The sequence below is a fragment of the Cyanistes caeruleus genome, chromosome 9 (assembly GCF_971803275.1).
Source record: "Cyanistes caeruleus chromosome 9, bCyaCae1.hap1.1, whole genome shotgun sequence".
Lineage (NCBI taxonomy): Eukaryota > Metazoa > Chordata > Aves > Passeriformes > Paridae > Cyanistes > Cyanistes caeruleus.
In genome coordinates, this window is record NC_141709.1 from 15042535 (window position 1) to 15061227 (window position 18693).

The following is an 18693-nucleotide window of genomic DNA, read 5'->3' on the forward strand; positions in this document are numbered from 1 at the left end:
CCCCAAGTCCTAATTTTATATGCATACATATAACACATATATTTTGATACGTGAGTATCAAAAAGAATTTAAATAATAATTCCATGAACATCCTATTCCTTTGAGCTTTAAAGACTCTTGCTTTAAACATGGATCTTGAAAATATTCTTTTCCCATCCTAACCTTCAAGTCAATCTTATCCCTAACCTTCACTATGCCCATTGCTGAAAACAAGGCATTTGCCACTGACAGCAGTTAGCTGCTTTGTATTCCCCAGTAATAACTCAGTCTCCTGAAGCATAGCCTTAATGAAGACTGTATAAAGACCTGGCAGAAAGACAGCACACTGAAAATAAGATGCTAGACCTTGATGATACCAGATCATTTTGTATCTCTAAATCCAATAAACTATGTTGCCTATGAATTATAGTCCTTACCTCAACCTCTCCTACTGTTGACAGCAGCCTTCCTAACACTTCAGATCTATAAAAAATTGATAGTAAACTGGAGTCTTGACACTTTCCTAATCTTAATCTGAAAGACAGTAAATCATTACTGAAAAAGAACAAGTAGCATCAGTTCCTAGCTGTTTTTTTTTAAAAAAAATGGTTTTTTTTCCCTGACTGTAAAAACCTTCCAGAGACTAACAGTAAATTGGACTCTGGATAGTAAATCTTACATCAACTCCATCCAGAAGACCAGACACCTCATGGACATAAAATATTCCCTGGACCATTTTATTTACCAGATTCTATCTAAAAATTCCCAAACATTAATCCTAAATCCTTAATCTTCCCAATTGTAATTCTTACATTATTAATAACTACAGAATCAATTACAGTCAATGGCTTCTCTTCATGTGAGCTGAGTCTTACTAATTTTTATTTCTGGAAACACCGTAGATGCTGCATAAAGTATGTTCTTTACACTTAGTCATCCTCTTCCAAAGCCCTAGTCTTAACCTGTTTCAAATCCTAACAACACCCTCCTAGAGCAAGTATTCCTACACACACTGAAAGAAGAAAACACAACATAAGCTTTATAACAGTATCTGCCGAATTCTCATCTTTGTAGCATGTGCAGAGTCCAGTGCTAATCTATACATAGCAACCTATTGTTATAATGTGAGATGGTCTCTGCTTTCCATTGGTACTGTTTCTGTGCTTCCCTGCAGGAGACCCTGTAAAACTGAACATTACTCAGAGATGCAGACAACATAATAGTAAAAAACTATAACCTCTCATGTGGCAGAAGCCTTGATCAGATCTAGATAATGAATTTTCACTGTAAAACAAAATACAGACTCTTAGTTTTTTTCTCCACCTGATGTAAATAATATTTCCTGTGAGAAAGAAAACCATGAAAGCTTTGGCTGCCAACTATGTTAGTGCAAAGATTGATGACAAGATTTTGCATTTGGGTGAAATGAATTTGCCTATTCATCTGTCATGTTTCTAAGACATAAACCTTCTCTTTTATACTAGACTTCTTCCCAGCCTACAGGAGACTAATGCACTGGTTTCTGTCAGTTGGTATAAAGCACTGGCTTCTATTAGTGCCTACCTCCTTCCTATATTCTTCCTTCCCATAGATTCAAAATGGAAGAGGAAATTGTGACAATTTAGAATGCTAATATCAGCATTAAAGTAATTTCCATATAGTAGTTTAGGAAGGGCACAAGTTTCTACAGGAAATCACAATACAACACATCAGATTCTATTAATTCCTCCCTGATATTTATCTTTGGCAGTCTTACATATTGCATTACTCAGCATTTATGAGCATTTTTGAGCTACAATTCTCAAACCCCAGCACTGTAACTAGAATAGTAACTATAACTTGAATTAACTAGCACATAAGGTTTGCTCCTCATAGTTAATGGCAACATTAGTCAATGATTGCTACCACTTAACTTTGGGGGAACCTGTAGAAAGGTATTATGACTCTTAGCTAAAACCTTTGGTCTAAACCCAATTGTCATACCCAATTCCTAAGCAGTTGTTTTCTAGTTCTTGCAGGACTGATACAGCTCAAGGCACAGGTTTCTATCAAAATAATTACTATTTCCAGGGGTCAGCAGGAACAATCCGCCTTCTTAAGACTTGAAAACCCTCAATTCACCCCTGTGCCAAATCTCCCTTTTCTTATTATTAACAATATTCCATGCTTCTGTCAACCAAGTTCTGGAAGAAGGATTCTGTCAACCAAGTTCTGGAAGAAGGATTCTAGAAGATTTGTGAGGTATCATACATGTAGTGAAAAGCAGCATGGGTTATTGTCTTGCTTTGATTTTATCTTTGAAGAACATTGGAGATAAGCTTCTACAAATTTATTCTCATCTTCATGATGCTGAGGAACAGGATTCAAGTCTGATGGTTGATATTTTTAACTCAGTTTTAACCACATAATTGAAAAATGGGATAAACCCCTGCATAAAGAAACATGTAAGTTCCTACCAACTACAGTCCCCTTCCAATTCAGCAGACTTTCAAACAGCAGACATGTCATTTAACCCCTTGAATCCCTAACTCTAATCTTAATACTGCCTTAATTCCTTACACAGGCTAGAAGTTTTAAACTCTCATATTGGTGTTTCTGGTAGCAACTCCCATTAGTGCACATTCAACTTAAAACTGTAAGGATTTTTTCACCAGACACTGTACAAATTCAACCTTCAATATACATACAGCAACAAATATGCATACAATTTCTGACCACATCCCAGACCTGCTTTTGGATCTGTGTAGGTTGCACAGTGCAGCTGCCACTCCAGTTTTGGTTATGTCATTCTCAATACATTTTCCGTAGGAAAAAACCCAGTAGCGCTAATATTTATGTATTATAATAATAATATATTATAATAATGTAGTCTCATGGTACCTGAGATAATGAGTACTGAACTATACTGTTTTGTATTTAACTTCTTTTACTATCCTTTTTCCTCCCTAATTCTTGGGAATCTGAAAGAAAAATTCAATGGGCACAGTCATTCCCTAGCACAAAGAGGATTGCTGAGGGCCAGAGAAAGCCTTGGCTTCATTCTTCAAAACCTTGGATAATGGAACTGGTGGAGTTCAATGAAGCTGTAAGCTACTATTCATATTAGCAAAAGGTATATTGCCCTTCTTGAATATAGAATCATGGTAAGTAACACTTCTATTATTTTGTGTATATGCATGTGTTTGTGTATTTCTCCCCCTTTAAAACTACAAAAAGGAGCTGATTAGTATTTCACCTAGCAGAGATCATTCCACTGACCTCCATTGGTGAGACAACTTTTTTTACAAGGGTTCACTTCTCTGAAGCAGTATAACTCACTTTTCTTCCTAATAATAATCAGGTAACAGAAAACTCTCAGCAAATATAATCTGCACCAGAAATGAGACAATGATAAAATACCCACCTACCTAAACCAAAAGAATTAAAGCAACAGAGAAGGCAGTGGGTGATGACTTTTAAGGCAGACATTTATTTTTCAATATTCTCTTAAGTGCTGTGAATAGAACTGGAGAGGGCATCAACATCTGTGCAAAATTTAAAAAAAAAAAAGTCAAGTCAATGTCCCTGAGATACAGGTAAACCAACAATAAAAGCATACCCTTCTTTACATTGCATTGTTTTTTCCCAGTGAAATAACCCCTTTATAAGAGAGAGAAATCTATCACTTTTGGTGATGTCAAGGAATATGTTAGAAAAACACAGTGTGATTGTAAGAGAGCCAAAGAACACTGTATTTACAGTTTTGTTTCATTATGGTGCCTATAGCCTGAAGAATGTGAAAGAGCTGCTGCTGTGAATTTCTTGTGACCTACAGTGGTCCAAGGAAACATATTCTCTTCTCCATAGTTCCTAGCCCCTCCCCCTCTCTGCCCCAAAATACAACAATGACCCATCTGTGCACATACAAGAGAGCAATTCCTAATATTTAAACATGGATTAATCTGCCAACGTTGATGTATCAGGGACAGAACATAATGAATGTCACAGTGCTTAGTCTTTCTTTTCACTAAAACTGTCTTGAAGAGTAATGAGGAACAAAAAAGCCGACAGAAAGAACAAACCACTGTGGATCACAGATGATTTAATAAATAACATCATTCACTTCTTGCCTGTTTCTCTCTGAAAATATTATTTCACATTTTAGCCCTCTTTCAGATTCAAGAAATAAAATATTTCTCCTGAAATTACATCTAAGAGCTGAAACTTTCTAACAAAAATCTTTAATTTTATGGCATTCACAAAGCTGATCTATGCTCTGAATCATTATCTATTCTTTGACATATTTCATGGCTGCAATTATTTCACTCTGCACTTCATTAGAGCACCATCATTACAATTTAGAAGATTATGAACAAAAACTAGGAAAATAAGCTAAATGTAAATCAATTAAATACAAGTCAGTATTTCCTAAATAAATAATTTGATGGGTGGCAAAATGTGTCTCTTAACCTAAATGACATGTAACTTTTCTCTTGTAACTGCTGAATCTGATTGCAATTTATTACATATCTATATGGCTTGACATGCTGGCATGCAAAAATAACTGAGCTATCTCTAAATTAAAGTGGTCCTGGTACCAGAATTCATATAGAATTATACATATTTTTATATTAATGTAAGTATGCTACCTCTCCTGAATTAATATTTAGCATTTTTTCCTCTTTGTTCTGCTTTGGATTGATGCAGAACCATGAAAATCAGTAGTAGTTTCCACTGACAGTTTGGGAAATGAACCACATCCCCTAAACTTAAATAACCATAAAGGTTATTTATTTTCACTGTGTGAAATTACTATTCTCTGCACTGTGAGAATACTTGTTCTTTTTCACCACTATCTGAAATGCTTCCATTTCTTCTCCTGGGCAGAGGCAGACTTTTTTCCTTTTTACTAAAGAAGAGTTTAGCTGTATTCATTCAGGTAAACAGAAAGGCCCAAAACAGAGAAGCAATGTGTGATAACAGGCTGGAAGATGCAAGAATGCTGGTGACAAAGATATATAAGCATGAAGAGGAAACTTGAAACTTTATAGCATATGAGATTTTCCCGTGACAAAGTATTGAGTAAAAATAATAAATTGTCATTGGGTGTACCTAGTGATATTGTAAGGAAGGAGTATGAAACAGCAAGTTAATCTGGTCTGTTCTATAAAGCATCTAGTAAATGGCTGAGAACTACACAGACCAGCAGAGCAACAATAATTGTACTGACTTTCAGGGACCTATATGTAGTTAGGGTGTCAGACAATTTTAAGACAGGCTGAAATATTCCATAAGCAGCTGGGAGTAGCCTCACGATCAGGGGGGAGATGGTTGAGTGGTACACACGGTGCCATTGGGTTAGATGGTTGATGATCTTTAAGGTCTTTTCCAATATGTAAGTTGTGGTACAGAAAGGTTGGATACATACAGCATTCTGGTGCTCCACAGCTGTACTGAGGGTAAGTACCTGAAGTGCCAGAATAACCTTGAGTATCTCTTCACTGAATGGCACCCCATGCACAGCACTTAAGGGAACTCCTATGGATAGAACCGTGCTATGTACCTCAGTTCCCTCAGATGCAAATCTAATGACGATACCAACTGTTTCAGGAAACCAAGAACAGAAAGAGCTACTATTAATGGAGTGCAGCAAAATGTAAGATACTTTATGAAAGATAATAAATTTCTGAAGCGTAATTTGACACATAAAATAAACATATATTTTATTGATAAACCATTTATGTATTAACTGCTGTAAGGCATTAAAGATCTTAGTGACGGCAGATTTTTAAAATAAATTATATACATTTCCGCTACCGTGATTTTCTCTCATTTTCCAGAGAAGCTGGGGCAGAACCCGACCTCAACCGAGGATTTCGGCTGGACCTGCTGCACAAGTACGCTCTGCCAGAGGCTTCAGCCTGCGGGCCGGTCGGTGTTACCGATGGCTGCACAGGTGGGGCAGGACGGGAGCGCGAGCGGGAGGTTTCCCGGCAGGAGCGGACCCCCGGCCCGCCGGGCTGCACGGTGTCGTGAGGCGGCCAAGGGCAACGCTCGGTGGCGGGCTTTTCCTTCACCACCCCGCTCCCTCCTTTCTTACAGCCGCCTCAGAGCGAAGCCCCCGGAGGTCCCCCAAGGGTGTGTGAGAACAAGCTGTGGCTGGGAGGGGTGTGAAGAGGAACGGGCCGCCGGGGCCGGACCTGCCGCCGCACCAAGGCCAGCGGGCTGTTTCGGGGAGTCCCGAGGGGCACCCCGCAGGCGCTTCACCTCAGCGCCCCGGCTCCTCTCACGCACACTGCTCTCCTCAATCTTGCCCCGTCTCGCTCCCTCCCCCGCCGGCGTCCCCCTCCCCCGCTTGTCCCCAGAGTCGCCCCCCGCCCGTCCCCCACGCGTCCTCGCTCCGCGGGGCGCCGCGGCCGCTTCTGCGCATGCTCGGGGCGAGGGGGCCCGCGCGGCGCGGAGTGAGCGGGCGGGGGGCGGCGGTGACCCGGGGACGGGACACCCCAGCCCCGTCCCCGGCTCCTCCCGCCGCGCCTTCTGCGTACCCCGAGCGCCTTCGGCAGGGCCGCTCTCCGCCGCCGCGGGGGCCGGCGGTGCCCGCGGAGCGGCCGGTGTGCCGCCGCCGAGGCGGAGGGCGGTGCTGTGGGCGGCCGGGGGAGCCCCGCGATTGGCCTCCGCCCGGCGGCTGGCGTGTCAGTCGGGCTCCAGGGGTGGCCCTGGGAGCCGCTCGCCCAGCCCTCTGACGGGATGAAGCCTTTAGGGGGATGCGGAGCTCTTTGCATTTTGATTAAAGCCCCTCATCTCCCCTCAGTGTGAAGGCAGGGCACCGGGGAGGACGGGTCGGAGTGGCCTGTGCAAGGCCGGGCAGAGCGGGAGCGGGGCGAGAGAGAAAACCTTCTCTCGGTTTATCACGTATGGCTCTATAGGAGAAATCATCTCTGGGAATATAGTGGAAAGGACGGAGCTGGTATAAACTGAAGGCGCCCGTGTTTAATTCACACTTGTGGGTGCCCAGCATGGAGATGCAGAGATGGTCCACGAAGTGGAAAACGAGAAGGTGGCCCTGGGACTCGGCTGTAACCGTGCTCATCACCTTCGCTTTCCTTCTCCAGGCTGCAGAGGTCAGAGGAGGTAAGAAAGCAAAGGGTAGCCGGGAGTCCGGTGGCCTCTCTCCCCTCCTCGGGGAAAGGAGCCAGGACACGGCTGAGGCCGCGTTTCGGAGGAAACCTGTCAGAGCGACTGGCGGTGCTGGGGAGGCGAGAGCGCTCTCGGAGCCGGCTCCGGGCGCGGGGAGCCGCGGGGAGCCCCCGGCAGCGCGGGCTGGGACGGCCCTCCCAGGTACCGCGGAGGGACGGCTCTCGGGCAGCCTTAAACTGCGGATGTGTTTTTAATGAGCTAAAGGAGATGCACTGGCGGGGTGGGAAAACGAAAGAAATACTTGTTGAACAGACACTTACCCTCTTCCAGCACTGGACTCTTGTTTTGTGGACTGTGCGTCCCAACTTTGTTTTGTTGAACTGCTGAAGTTCACCAGGTTGTGACTGAAATTGACCGTCAAGTATCTGCCATCTCCTCGGAGGGGAAAGGGAAAGTTGGGGGCGGAGGCTCTCTGCTCTGATTTTCTCCTTTTTCCTCTCTTTTATTTTTTCCTATTGCAACGGGTTTTAGTGGTCAAAAAGTTTTCCAGGGCGCGAGCGGAGGAGAAAATGCACTTGCACGGGGGCCCTTTGGCAGCCGCTGCGGAGGGCAGCTCCCGGGGCAGCGGCGCCCCGCAGGTGGTGCGAGCGGTGCCGGGCCCGGAGATGCCCGGGGGGGCTCGGGGGGCTCAGCCCCGGGATGGCTGGGCTCCCCGCGGGCGGTGGCAGCGCCGCGGCGCCGTCCCCAGCCTCCTCCCAAGTCTGCAGCCTCCCCGGGGTATGGCGTGGTCCCTTAGGTGTCCGTGGACCTGGTGGGCAGGGTGCGGCCCGCGGGGGACTTGCAGGGGGAACAAGAGCCAGGCAGCAGCGCAGCAGCCTCAGCAGAAAGGAATCGCCGCCCCCTCCCCCGCAGCGCCCCTCGCGTTCTGCGCACTCCTCCCGTCCGCAGCGCTTTCCCTGCGCTCCCCGCACCGCCGCCAGCCCAGCTGGCTTTTCTGGGCTGAGCTCGCCGCCCGCCGAGCTGCAGTGCGGACTCTCCGGCGGCGGGAGACTTCTCATCTCCTACTGGGGGTGAAAACGCTGCCTCTTCCTCCCTTCCCTCCTCCCTCCCACCGGAGCCCGCAGGCGCATCTGGAGGCCAGTCTGGCTGGGACTGAGGTTCTTATTTTTTTGTGGGTCTGACATCAATGAAGGGGCTTAACTCTCCGAAATGAAAGGTTTAATTTTTTAATGTATTTATTATTTTAACGAAGTATTTCTCGATCTGACTCCAGAATCAACAGGCGTCCTAGAGGGAGCAGGGAAAGGTGATCAGTTTCCATTCAAGCCTTTATACCTGGGCGCAGCCTTGACGGTGTCAGATCAATCAGGGCTCCTGCCCCCTGCTGGCCCCGTTTCTGACAGGGACTGGAGGGGTCAGATTTCATCCCTCTCGCAGTTCCAGGGACTCGCTGGAGTTACACCAGGGTGAATTAACCACGCAGAGCTTCAAGGATTCGGCTGCTCGTTACTAAGTGGAAACTAAATTTCTTCAAGAAGAAAACAATCCTTCAAGGCACGATCTATTCTTATGCCACTTTTCACAGTAGAACTGACTAAATTAAGTAGGGTTTATGTAGACCTTGTTTACATAATGGGTTGGATGCAAATGACAAGTTGAAAGAAAATCTAAACCCAAGCAAGCACAGGAAAAATCAACAGAATTTACGCTGAAATCAACAGAACTGATACTCACTGGACTGTATTCAGCAACACTAGGTAGACTAATTTGGTAGTGGTAACTTTATTCAAAACTAAAAGGCTATATTGATAGACTTCTTGTCTTCTGAATAAAGGACATTTCAGAAATACAGAACTACAGGCTTCTTATTCTTCGTAGAAGCATTCAGAAAATAAATTAGTTCTTGACCTTTTCTGAGATACAGTATGCTATTTGCTTAGGAACTACAGGGAGCTGTGTGTTCAGGGCTTGATCTGTTATTGAAGTCAGTAAGAGTTTTTCCATTGACTACAGAGAGACTAGAAGTTGACCTAATTTCTCTAACACAGTACAAGAGACTTATTTCTGAATCATCTGTTATGCATTCTAATCTTATTTAAAGTAGTTAAAAGATAACATAGGACATAATGATTCCTACTTGAAAATTGGAGAGGGAAAATACCAGGGAATAAAATAAAATAGCATAAATGGCAGGTAAACAAAATGACTAAATGAAAATGCTGGATAAAATATAAATGCTGTGAAAAATATGAGTTGCTCTTTTAAACTCTTTTAAATCTTCTGTTCTTCAATTTTCTTTTCATAAACTATCACTATGAAAAGAAAATTACATGGTATATTCATATAAAGTGTTAATCTTTCCAGTGTCTTTTTAAGGACAACAGAAGCCATTCCATGTAGACAAACCTCAACACATTCCTAAAATTCTTGACTTTTTTTAAAGTTTCTTTATTTAACAAAAAACACCCAAAACACAGAGAAGTATGAGGTGTCTTTCATACCTGTAAGAAATGGTGTGCAAAGAAGTGTTTGGGCTCTTAAGTTATTCTTTAGACAGAAAAAGTTACAGAAGTGAGAATCAACTGCATGGGAGAAGCAGTGACTCATACTTGGTCAGCTCAGTACCCACTAGCTCTTAAGTAGCTCTTTTCAGAAAATGTTTTTGCTTTATGACTTGGCTAAGGTAAACAAAATTCAGTGTTTTTAAAGACATCCTTTGATTTCCTTTCCCCTTCCTCACCTTTAATACTAAAACTGTTGGTAATGCATTTGGAATGAATAAACTCATTTAGTCAAAATGGCATGGCTTCAACACTATAAATTTTTGTAAGGGCTTGACATCAATGCACTATTGTGATGCTGATTTAAATTTCATGGGCAAGAAATGAAAAATCAGCCTTTTTATTATTTATAAGTTTTTTCAAGCAAATGGAAATCTAGCTCTTAATCTGAGTGAAAAAAGGGTTTGAGAAGCCTTACTGAAAATGAGGCTATGAACCTATATATAGAAAACTTTGGTCCTTCTGTGTAAGCGATGAGCAGATTTGTTTCTAAAATAAATAGATACATCTTGCTGTCATCTTAGGAAATAGAAAGGTTCCTTGTGCTTCCCACACACAGGCTTGGAAAGCAGTGGGAGTTCTAGGTGCAGAAGGAATGCAGAACTGGGCCAATTAGTGATGGCAAAATGAGAGTTTTCTTTGTAGATGCACACTTAATACTGCTACTTATTTGTATTTGCTTAGTAGGGAAGATATGGATCTGTTTGTTGAATGAAAGCTCTTGAATGTATCCAGCTAGTCTAAACCTGTACAAAATGTGTTTTAAACTAGAAAAGTAGGAATTTCTTTTAAGCACAATTTATGATGTACTTTTGATTTTAACTGATCAATTAACGTTTAAGATTTAAATATAATATTAACATTATAAGCATTCCTTTGTTTTTCAGTGAAATTGTCTTGTGTTATAATTTGCATCTGTGTTTCTCAGATTGTTAATCCCAAAGTTGACAAAAATGAATAATCAAAGGGTGATTTCACTAGATGCAGCTAGTGATTCTAGCTGAAGTTTTTCTGAGTCCCAGGGATCAGCAGGTGAAATGGTCCAATCTTCCTCGAATAATGTAAGAGACACCTGCATGTATACATCTGTTTTGCTATGTAATTTCGATTTCCTAATTGTTTCTAGGGTAAAATAATTATTTCAACTTCAGCAGAAGACATCAGAGACAGAAAAAATGACTGGTATGTGTTGCTAATTCTCTAGAGTGTGTATCTTTTCACTGAATTTAGGAGGAGACCTCACATGGATACAGGAAAAGACTATTCAGGCTGCAGGAAACTGTCTCTTTCCTACCTCTGCAGAAAAAAAAAATATCTCAGCTTCAGTTTTGTGTATATCTTAACAAATTTAACTGTGTATAGGTGCACAAATACTCTGTGCGTTTGGATTGAAATAATCTCTTCCCTATAATAGAAATGACAATAGGAAAAAAAAAAATCTTTGCTATAAAAACTTTCCTGGTCTTATCTTTTGTTCTGATTGCTAAAAACCCCCATGTAAAACAACCCACCCCCAAAGCTGCCAATTGTTTGTAAAAGAAGGTGTCTGCAGCAGATATAAAATGTAGGAAAAAAGTTGTCATTTTTACAACTGTTATGCCCAGAGTTACTTGATGTCCCCCAAAGAGAACCCTTAATTCTGAGACAGTTTCAGCATACTAAAGGAGCCATGACATTACTGCTGAGGTTATACCTAAAACACACTGGAGCAATTATGTCTTTCCCGGATTTGTTTTGTACAGTGGTGAACAGTAGGGTTTCCATCTGCCAGCAAGATTAAGAAGTTGCTTTTCTTTTCTCTGTAGAGCGTTCTGCTTCTTTTCAGAAGAAATCGTCCTAGCATTGGGTAATTTATCATTGTTCTGAGTATTTGTTGATAATAGGAGGGAATAAATTAAGCAGAGCTTGGGAGAAATCTCTAATGTTCTAAGAATGTGAAGTCTCATGCAGTGATAGAGATTTGCTCTCTGGATGGACACAATAGAGAACAGTGGCTTAGAAGGAATTAGGTTAACACACATGCCTGTTGCAAGGGCTTATAACTGTTCTACTCAGTATTAAATACCAAGTTTACAGACTGTAAATGTAAGGATTAATTGTTGACCCGGTTATTACAATAGCAGTAGAATCTGGCAGAACTTAAATTCTTTTTTAGCACATTAGCACACATAAGGGACTGTAAAAACCTTTGTGAATTTCAGGTCTGGGACTTCACTGCAAGTCCAAGTGTTAATGTACACAGTGTGTGAAATAGAAGGTATTTGCCAGAGCTCATATTATAGAAGCAGTGTTTGCTGCAAACCAAATTGAAAGATGTATTATAAAAGATTAATAAAAAAACAACTTAGATTCTGATCCTGCTGCAAATAATGTCACTGACAGCTAAGCTTTGTCTATGATAGAAATTAACTTAGTAGTAAATCAAATTATAGTCACATTTTTGAAGTAGGCTAAGTGCTACCTACTCTGTCCCTTACCTGTGCACCTTACGTTATTCAAATTATCATAGTAATCTGATAGATTATCAAATATTCACAGTTTATAGATAGTTCAAGACTTTGCAGCCTTGGTGTTTGTTTAATACAAATTCCTGCTAATATTGGTAGGATACAGAATTGAACCTGATTTCCTTGCATTGTTCTCAAAAGAGAGATACCTTTGACATCAGGAAAAATATGGTGAAATATTTTAGTTGTATAAGTTGTTTTTATCAAATTAAATAAGATTATGCTAAATGGCATAATTTCTAAATCTTGTCCTTGGTTTCATTCTATGCTTAAAGCTGAAAAATGTACAAATGTTCCATTTTTGAAAACTCTCATTTATGGGAAGATATTTTTGAACTCTTATTTGAATTCTTTCTCAATAAATACCTTGATGACAAAACTTTTAAGCGGACTCCGTTTCTTTCATATTTAATTGCTGAGGGAACACCTTGTCTCTTCCTGTAGCATGGACCATTTTTAGACTGTGTCTCTTTTTTATGTGGTAATAGAAATAGGCTACTCAAGAACGTAATACTTGTTTTGCTGATTTTCACAGCTGAAACTGCTGTGTGTGCAGTCTGTACAAAGAGAACTTTTTGGATCTTTAGCAGAGGCCTCAATACAGTTGGACACTTGGAATACAGTCCTAAAAGGTTTTGCTGTGGTGCAAAATAAGAATAAGTTCATAGAAATATGGAGACAGATGTTAAAGTATTGTAAAATAATGGATCAATACAGGTCTGCACAGATGATGAACAAGCCAAATTTTCTGGGGGTAGCAAGTGAAACCTTTTATGGAATCACCATCAGGTCTTCAGTGCTTGATGGCAGTCAATGTTGCTAAACAAGTGATAAAAGTACAATCTATCCAGTCTCAAGAGGATTCTGAATAACACAAAAGTCCCATTTTGTAGTGAAAAACATTATGATAAAAAGCCTTAAAATCTAGGTTACATTTCAGAATTATGCAATGTAATGAAAAATTAAATTATTTTTTTTTTCTTAATATGTCCAGTATATAAATCAGTCTACTAGCTAATGTTGCTAAAAATCTGAATGTGTTGTTTTACCTATACAAGTTTTCCACTGGTTTCAGTATAGGATATAAGTAGTGTAGGGAGAGGATTTTTGGGCTTTTGGGGTGGTTTTTTGGGTTTTGATAACACTGTATGAGTGTTAGAGCTTGGTCTTTCAAGTGAGGTAAAGTTAGTAGTTGGTGAGTATCTAAATTACCTCCTGTACATGCCTAGACTGTCTGCATAGCCTTTAAAATACTATAATGTATTTAGTAGATTTTGCAGATAGGAAGTCAGTGAAAAAAATCCAAATAACTGGTGTGGAAACAGAAATAGCCAGTTCTGAGCAGTTTCACAGAAGCCTCTGTTGGTGAAATAGTCAGTCCTAGGCTATTTAAAGCATTCCTGTATGCATCTGGATAATCTCTAGTTCTTGTAAGCATTAAATATGAATGCACTGCAATAACACCTATTCCTAAAAATGTCACCAGTCAAGATTCCAATTACATAATTCATCTAGAAAATTCATGTAGGAAAATTCTTAACAGGTAAAACAACCTTGAAGTATGTTCCTAGAAGTATATATATTCAACATATATTCAGTTAATCTCATAGATTTATATTCAGATTCCTGGGAAAAAAAACCAGCTTAATTTTCAGGAGCACTATGTAATTAGGCAACTCAATTGGTTTCATTTTTGTACCTTGAAGATGCTCTGTAACTCACTTTTGCAGCCCATAAAACAGAGAGCTCATTTTATCCAGCTCTATGAAGTCCATCTCTGAAAAGTGCTGGAACCTTCCCAAAGGACACTGCAGAACCAGTGCTTTGATGCTGGTTCCCAGAGCAGTTCTTCTATTACAGGGCCGGGCTCTCAGCAGAGTTGGGAGGCAGGAAGTGCTCAGACTGCCAAGCCCAAAAGCCTGTGAGAAGGGCAGCTCTGCCCAGAGCTGGCCAGTAGGAAATGGTGAGGACTGGAGTGCCTGATCCTTTTCTGGTGCTTAGACACCTATGGCTGAAGTGCAGGGAGTCATTTCTTGGGATACAGAGGCTAGAGCCTGCAGTGGGAAGGCAATAGAGTCCTTTTTAAGTACTGCAAAGCTCAGTGAAGCAGTTTGGCATAACATACTTTTCAATTCCTGCTTTTGGATGTTCTGTATTAGTACCTAACAGATGAAGAGCACAGTAAAATAATAAGTGTAGAAAATAATATGTATTTCTGTTTTTAAAGGATATCTAATATAACTTCCCACTATAGGTAAAAGTGTCCAAGAGTAAAAATAAGAACAGAAACCTGTTCTTAAAAATAAGAACCTTACCACATTAGAAATAGCATATTTTTCTAGTAATTGATGAGTCTTGTTTTGTATCCTACAAGTCAACAAACTATCAGTTTGTCAAATCCAGATTCTAATGTTGCTGGTAAAAAAGAGGTGAAGACCTCTTACATTCATTAGGTCTTGGACCATTTAACGAGTGTCAGTTAGAAACTTACATCATAGTAGTGTTTATTTATCTTTACTCACTTACAGAATACATGGAATGTCCTTAGAATAAGCTCTTAGAGTTGTAAAGATTCAAAGTTTTAAGAAAAGTAAATAAACTGAACAACAATAGGTTATTTTGTCTTTAATAGGTAGCATAGTTTAAAAAAACCTGTGGTGCAGTCAATACCTTCTAATTAGGTCCTTAAATATATACCTAGAAATCCAACTAGAAGTAGCCTCTTTTGAAAAATCTTGTCCACAAATATAAGGAGTCCCTTTATTAGTACTTACCAAATACACACATTTTAGCCTACCAGGCCATCACAGCTTGTGGGTTTTAAATGATCTGTTACAGTGACATAAAACTGGACTAAACTTTGAGAAAACACTTCATTTAGAACTGAAGATTAATGTTTCAAGGCTCTTTAAGTTTTAGTTTTTGCAGTGGTTCCATTGGAACAGATTACTGGCAGAATGAAGCCTATTTCCATGGAAAAATATGAAGCAAAATCATAGTAACTTAGAAACATTAGTCTTCCTAAATTTCTCATATAATTCTTTGTACTGAGGAAATTTAAGGTCTTTTCTACTACAGGGTTGTATCTCCCTAATTAGAAGCTATTGATTGTAACTCTTAAAGGCTCTTTGTGGAGTGAACACTGATAAATTTTCACTTTCACATCAATCAGAAAAGTGCATTGCTGAAGAATTATGAGAACTCAAGTTATCTGTTTATTATATCAGAAGAACATATAATACTGTTTAAAAGCACTCTTTATCAAAAAGAAGGAAAGGCAAAGTTACTATAGGTACTAACAGTATAGCAAACACTGAGTTGCACCGTCAGTTTGCTAAGGTGTATCCATAAAGTACAGAATACTTCTTTTCCTTTTTTCCCTTTGAGTTATGTTATTGTTTGTATTCAAAGTATGTCCCTCAGCAGGCGATTTGAAGCATCTTGTAAATTATGTAGGTAAACACAGCCTTTAAATAGTGAAGGATCATTGTACCTGTGCTCTCTCATAATATTAAGAGACTAACATCCAGGAGTTAACAGAAGAAAATCTAAATATAATAGGATTTCAACTTCTTTGCTTTATTATATAGTTGGACAGAAATAAACATATTTTAGTCTAAAAGAGTCATCCCCTGGACAATTTCTTATGGGACTGAGTTTTGTAGCCAGACATTGCTACCACAGTCACTGTCCTGGAGGGTTCCACGTTGAGGTGTGATGATCAAGTCCCTCCCTCTGAAAATGCAGATTATGGTTTCCTGTCTTCAATATGATTTTACCCTATCTTCAATAACTGCCTTGAACTATCTGGTCCTTAGGCAGCAGCACCTTCATCTGCAGTTCAGAAGTGCTTTGCCGTGCAGTTTGTAGCACGAGAACAGATGTCAAGCTTAGTACACGCTATCTGCAAAGGGCTCCGTTCCCACTGCAGCTTGTAAGTGGCTTGCAGCATGTTCCATGTTTAATAGAAGAAAGGTGCTGGATCTTTAGATAGGCCCATTCTGACTTCCATGGTTATCTTTTAAGGAGTAATCAAACTAACTCAGAAGTTCTCTATTCAGTGAGTTTTCAATCTGTATGCATTCCAAGTCTACTGAGGACCACTGCATACATCTGGGATAGATCACTATAAATGTTTGACCTCTTCAGATCTGACATGAAATACCACATGAGATCCACACTAGTGTGGAATTGCAGCCACTCATGGAATTGACACATAAACCACTTCTTAATACAGCTATATCTAGGTCAGAAACCTGACTGAGAGCCAGCTAGCCTAGGTGGGTCAAAAAAAATTTCTGAAAAAGCACAAGTATGCGGTAAATTTTTTCTTCTCAAATTTCCAGTAATAAAGTGTTCATGTCATTTTATTTGAATGAAAATAATATGATACAGAATTTGTCAATTTATTTGTGACTACAGCAGGCTCAAATTACTAGTAAGATACTGTGATTGGAAGATGATATGTATACTAGTAAACAGAAAATCAGGTTTTTCAAATGCTTAAGTGTCAATTTATTGACACATACACATTAGCTACTTATCCAGGACAGAACATTCTACTTTAGGTGAAACAGTACAGCTCTATTTTCAGTGTGTATTAATGGCCTAGCATTTACAAATCCCACACTGACTGTAATATCACTCACTAAATTGATCTAAAACATTGTAAAAACCATATTGTAGATCAAAACATTTTCAATATTGCAAAGTCTGATAAGTGAAGATAATTAATCTTTAAAGGTTATTGTAGCTACAAAGATAATATATATAGCTCTTACTCCTTTATTTAAAATTATAGCAGCTCCTATAATTCCAAAGATGATATTACTGCCATTAGATCTACCATTGATGGACCATTGATGCATCTTTTTTGGGTTGTTTGTAGTTTGCCTTTGAAGGGTCAGATAGGCTTTGTCACAATTTAATGAAATTTAACGGTGGCTGCTGAAGCAGAGGCAAGGAATTCTATTGCCTTTTACTAAGGTACTAAGTTCACCATGATCTTGGTTACAGACAGGATACATTATTTTATAAACTAAGAAGATAGGATTAAGCACCATTCGTTTCACTACTGTCTACCTTTAAATAAATCCAAATGTAATGAACCAGACATGTCCATTCCAATGCAAATTTCCTTGCATATGTTTCAACTTGTTCCTTTCTTGTAATGTCTGTTCTTTTACTTAAGGTTGTGTGATTATCTACAAGAAGCATTTCCACAGGGAGACAGAATTGCTAAGCATTTTTACTGAAAACTGGGTTCATCCTTAAGAGGAGGAGGCTTGATGTAGCACATTGAAGAAGTCATGAGTACAGGCTGTGTGTCCAGAGGACATCAGTTTCTGCCCTCCCTTACAGTCTCTCAGTCCCTCCTTCTGCTAACATAACTTGTATTGTTATGGTACCTGAGAACCTCCTCCATGGACAGTTTCGACCAAGAGAAACGCAGAGCCATGTTGTGTAATAGATTCCAGCTCAAATGTCAAGAAGTCTAAGTAAAGGAAGCAAATCCTCTGAGCTTGGATAATGAATGTTTATATTTGTGACATTAGGGCATGTCAGAAATGAATCTGCTGTTTTCACCAGATTCTGCTTAACTCCAGATGACACCACACTGAGCAATGACAGTAATTGTTAGGTGTAATGCAATGTAAAGGCAGCAGAATTTGATTCATATGTGTTGTATCAGTATCATTAATAATGCTATATCACAGATTCCATTTCAATTTAGATATTGTAGAGTGAATGAAAGCTATGATATTTTCAACTGTTATTATGTGATAATAATGTGGTCTAGATTTCTACAGACTTTTAAAATCTTTAATGGCATTCTACTTTTACAATATAGGATTATGAGTTAATAGAATAGAAAGTGTTGTCATAGCCTTTAAAATAAACATATCATTGTTTGTAGAGGAAATCTAGGCTAACCAAAATTGGAAGTAAATTTTTACATGCATTTTTTCCCTCTCCAAGTAAACAGAAAACACATGAAGCTCCCCTCATGTATTTGATGTTTGATACTCTCCTGACCTGGCGATGTAGAAGTGTGGTCTAGTATCCAGTTTACAACTACTTAGCTTCAGTGAAGCTTTTTAATTTCCAGCAGAGATATTATGATTATTTTTTCATAAGTTTCCTAATGGAAGAAAGCTAAAGGGAAAGGAAAGGAAAAGTGAATATGGCTTTGGAGTTATATTTAATATGAAATGCTCTGGACCAAATTTTCTGATCCATACCAATGTAAACATGAAAAGCTCACGGAGTGAATGGATCTACTTTTGTTATACCACAATAATGAAGACCAGAATTTGACTCTACAGTTTTAGATAATGAAGTTACAAGTCATTTTGGATCTTGAGAGGTGACCCCACTAATTTTTCTTTGTGTGTTTTAACTTCTTTATATTTGAAAATGCAGGAACTTATGATGGAGTCAAATGATCTTGAAAGACACTGGAATGCTCAGGTTCCCATTTCACACAATTCTGATTTTTAAAAGGGGAGTTTTGAAGAATTCACCTTTGC

The 18693-nt window shown here is 39.7% G+C and overlaps 1 protein-coding gene across 2 annotated transcripts in view; it reads left to right on the plus strand.

The window, feature by feature from the left end:
- The first annotated feature begins 6421 nt into the window (after positions 1 to 6421).
- Positions 6422 to 18693, plus strand: part of COL11A1 (collagen type XI alpha 1 chain) — a 133485-nt gene continuing 121213 nt past the window's right edge. Inside the window, exon 1 of one of the 2 annotated variants that reach the window (XM_086901517.1) lies at positions 6422 to 7089. In XM_086901517.1, the coding sequence (XP_086757643.1) occupies positions 6975 to 7089 (115 nt within the window). In that variant the 5' untranslated portion in view covers positions 6422 to 6974. The remainder of the gene's footprint in view (positions 7090 to 18693) is intronic. The other variant, XM_086901516.1, reaches the window with a different exon arrangement.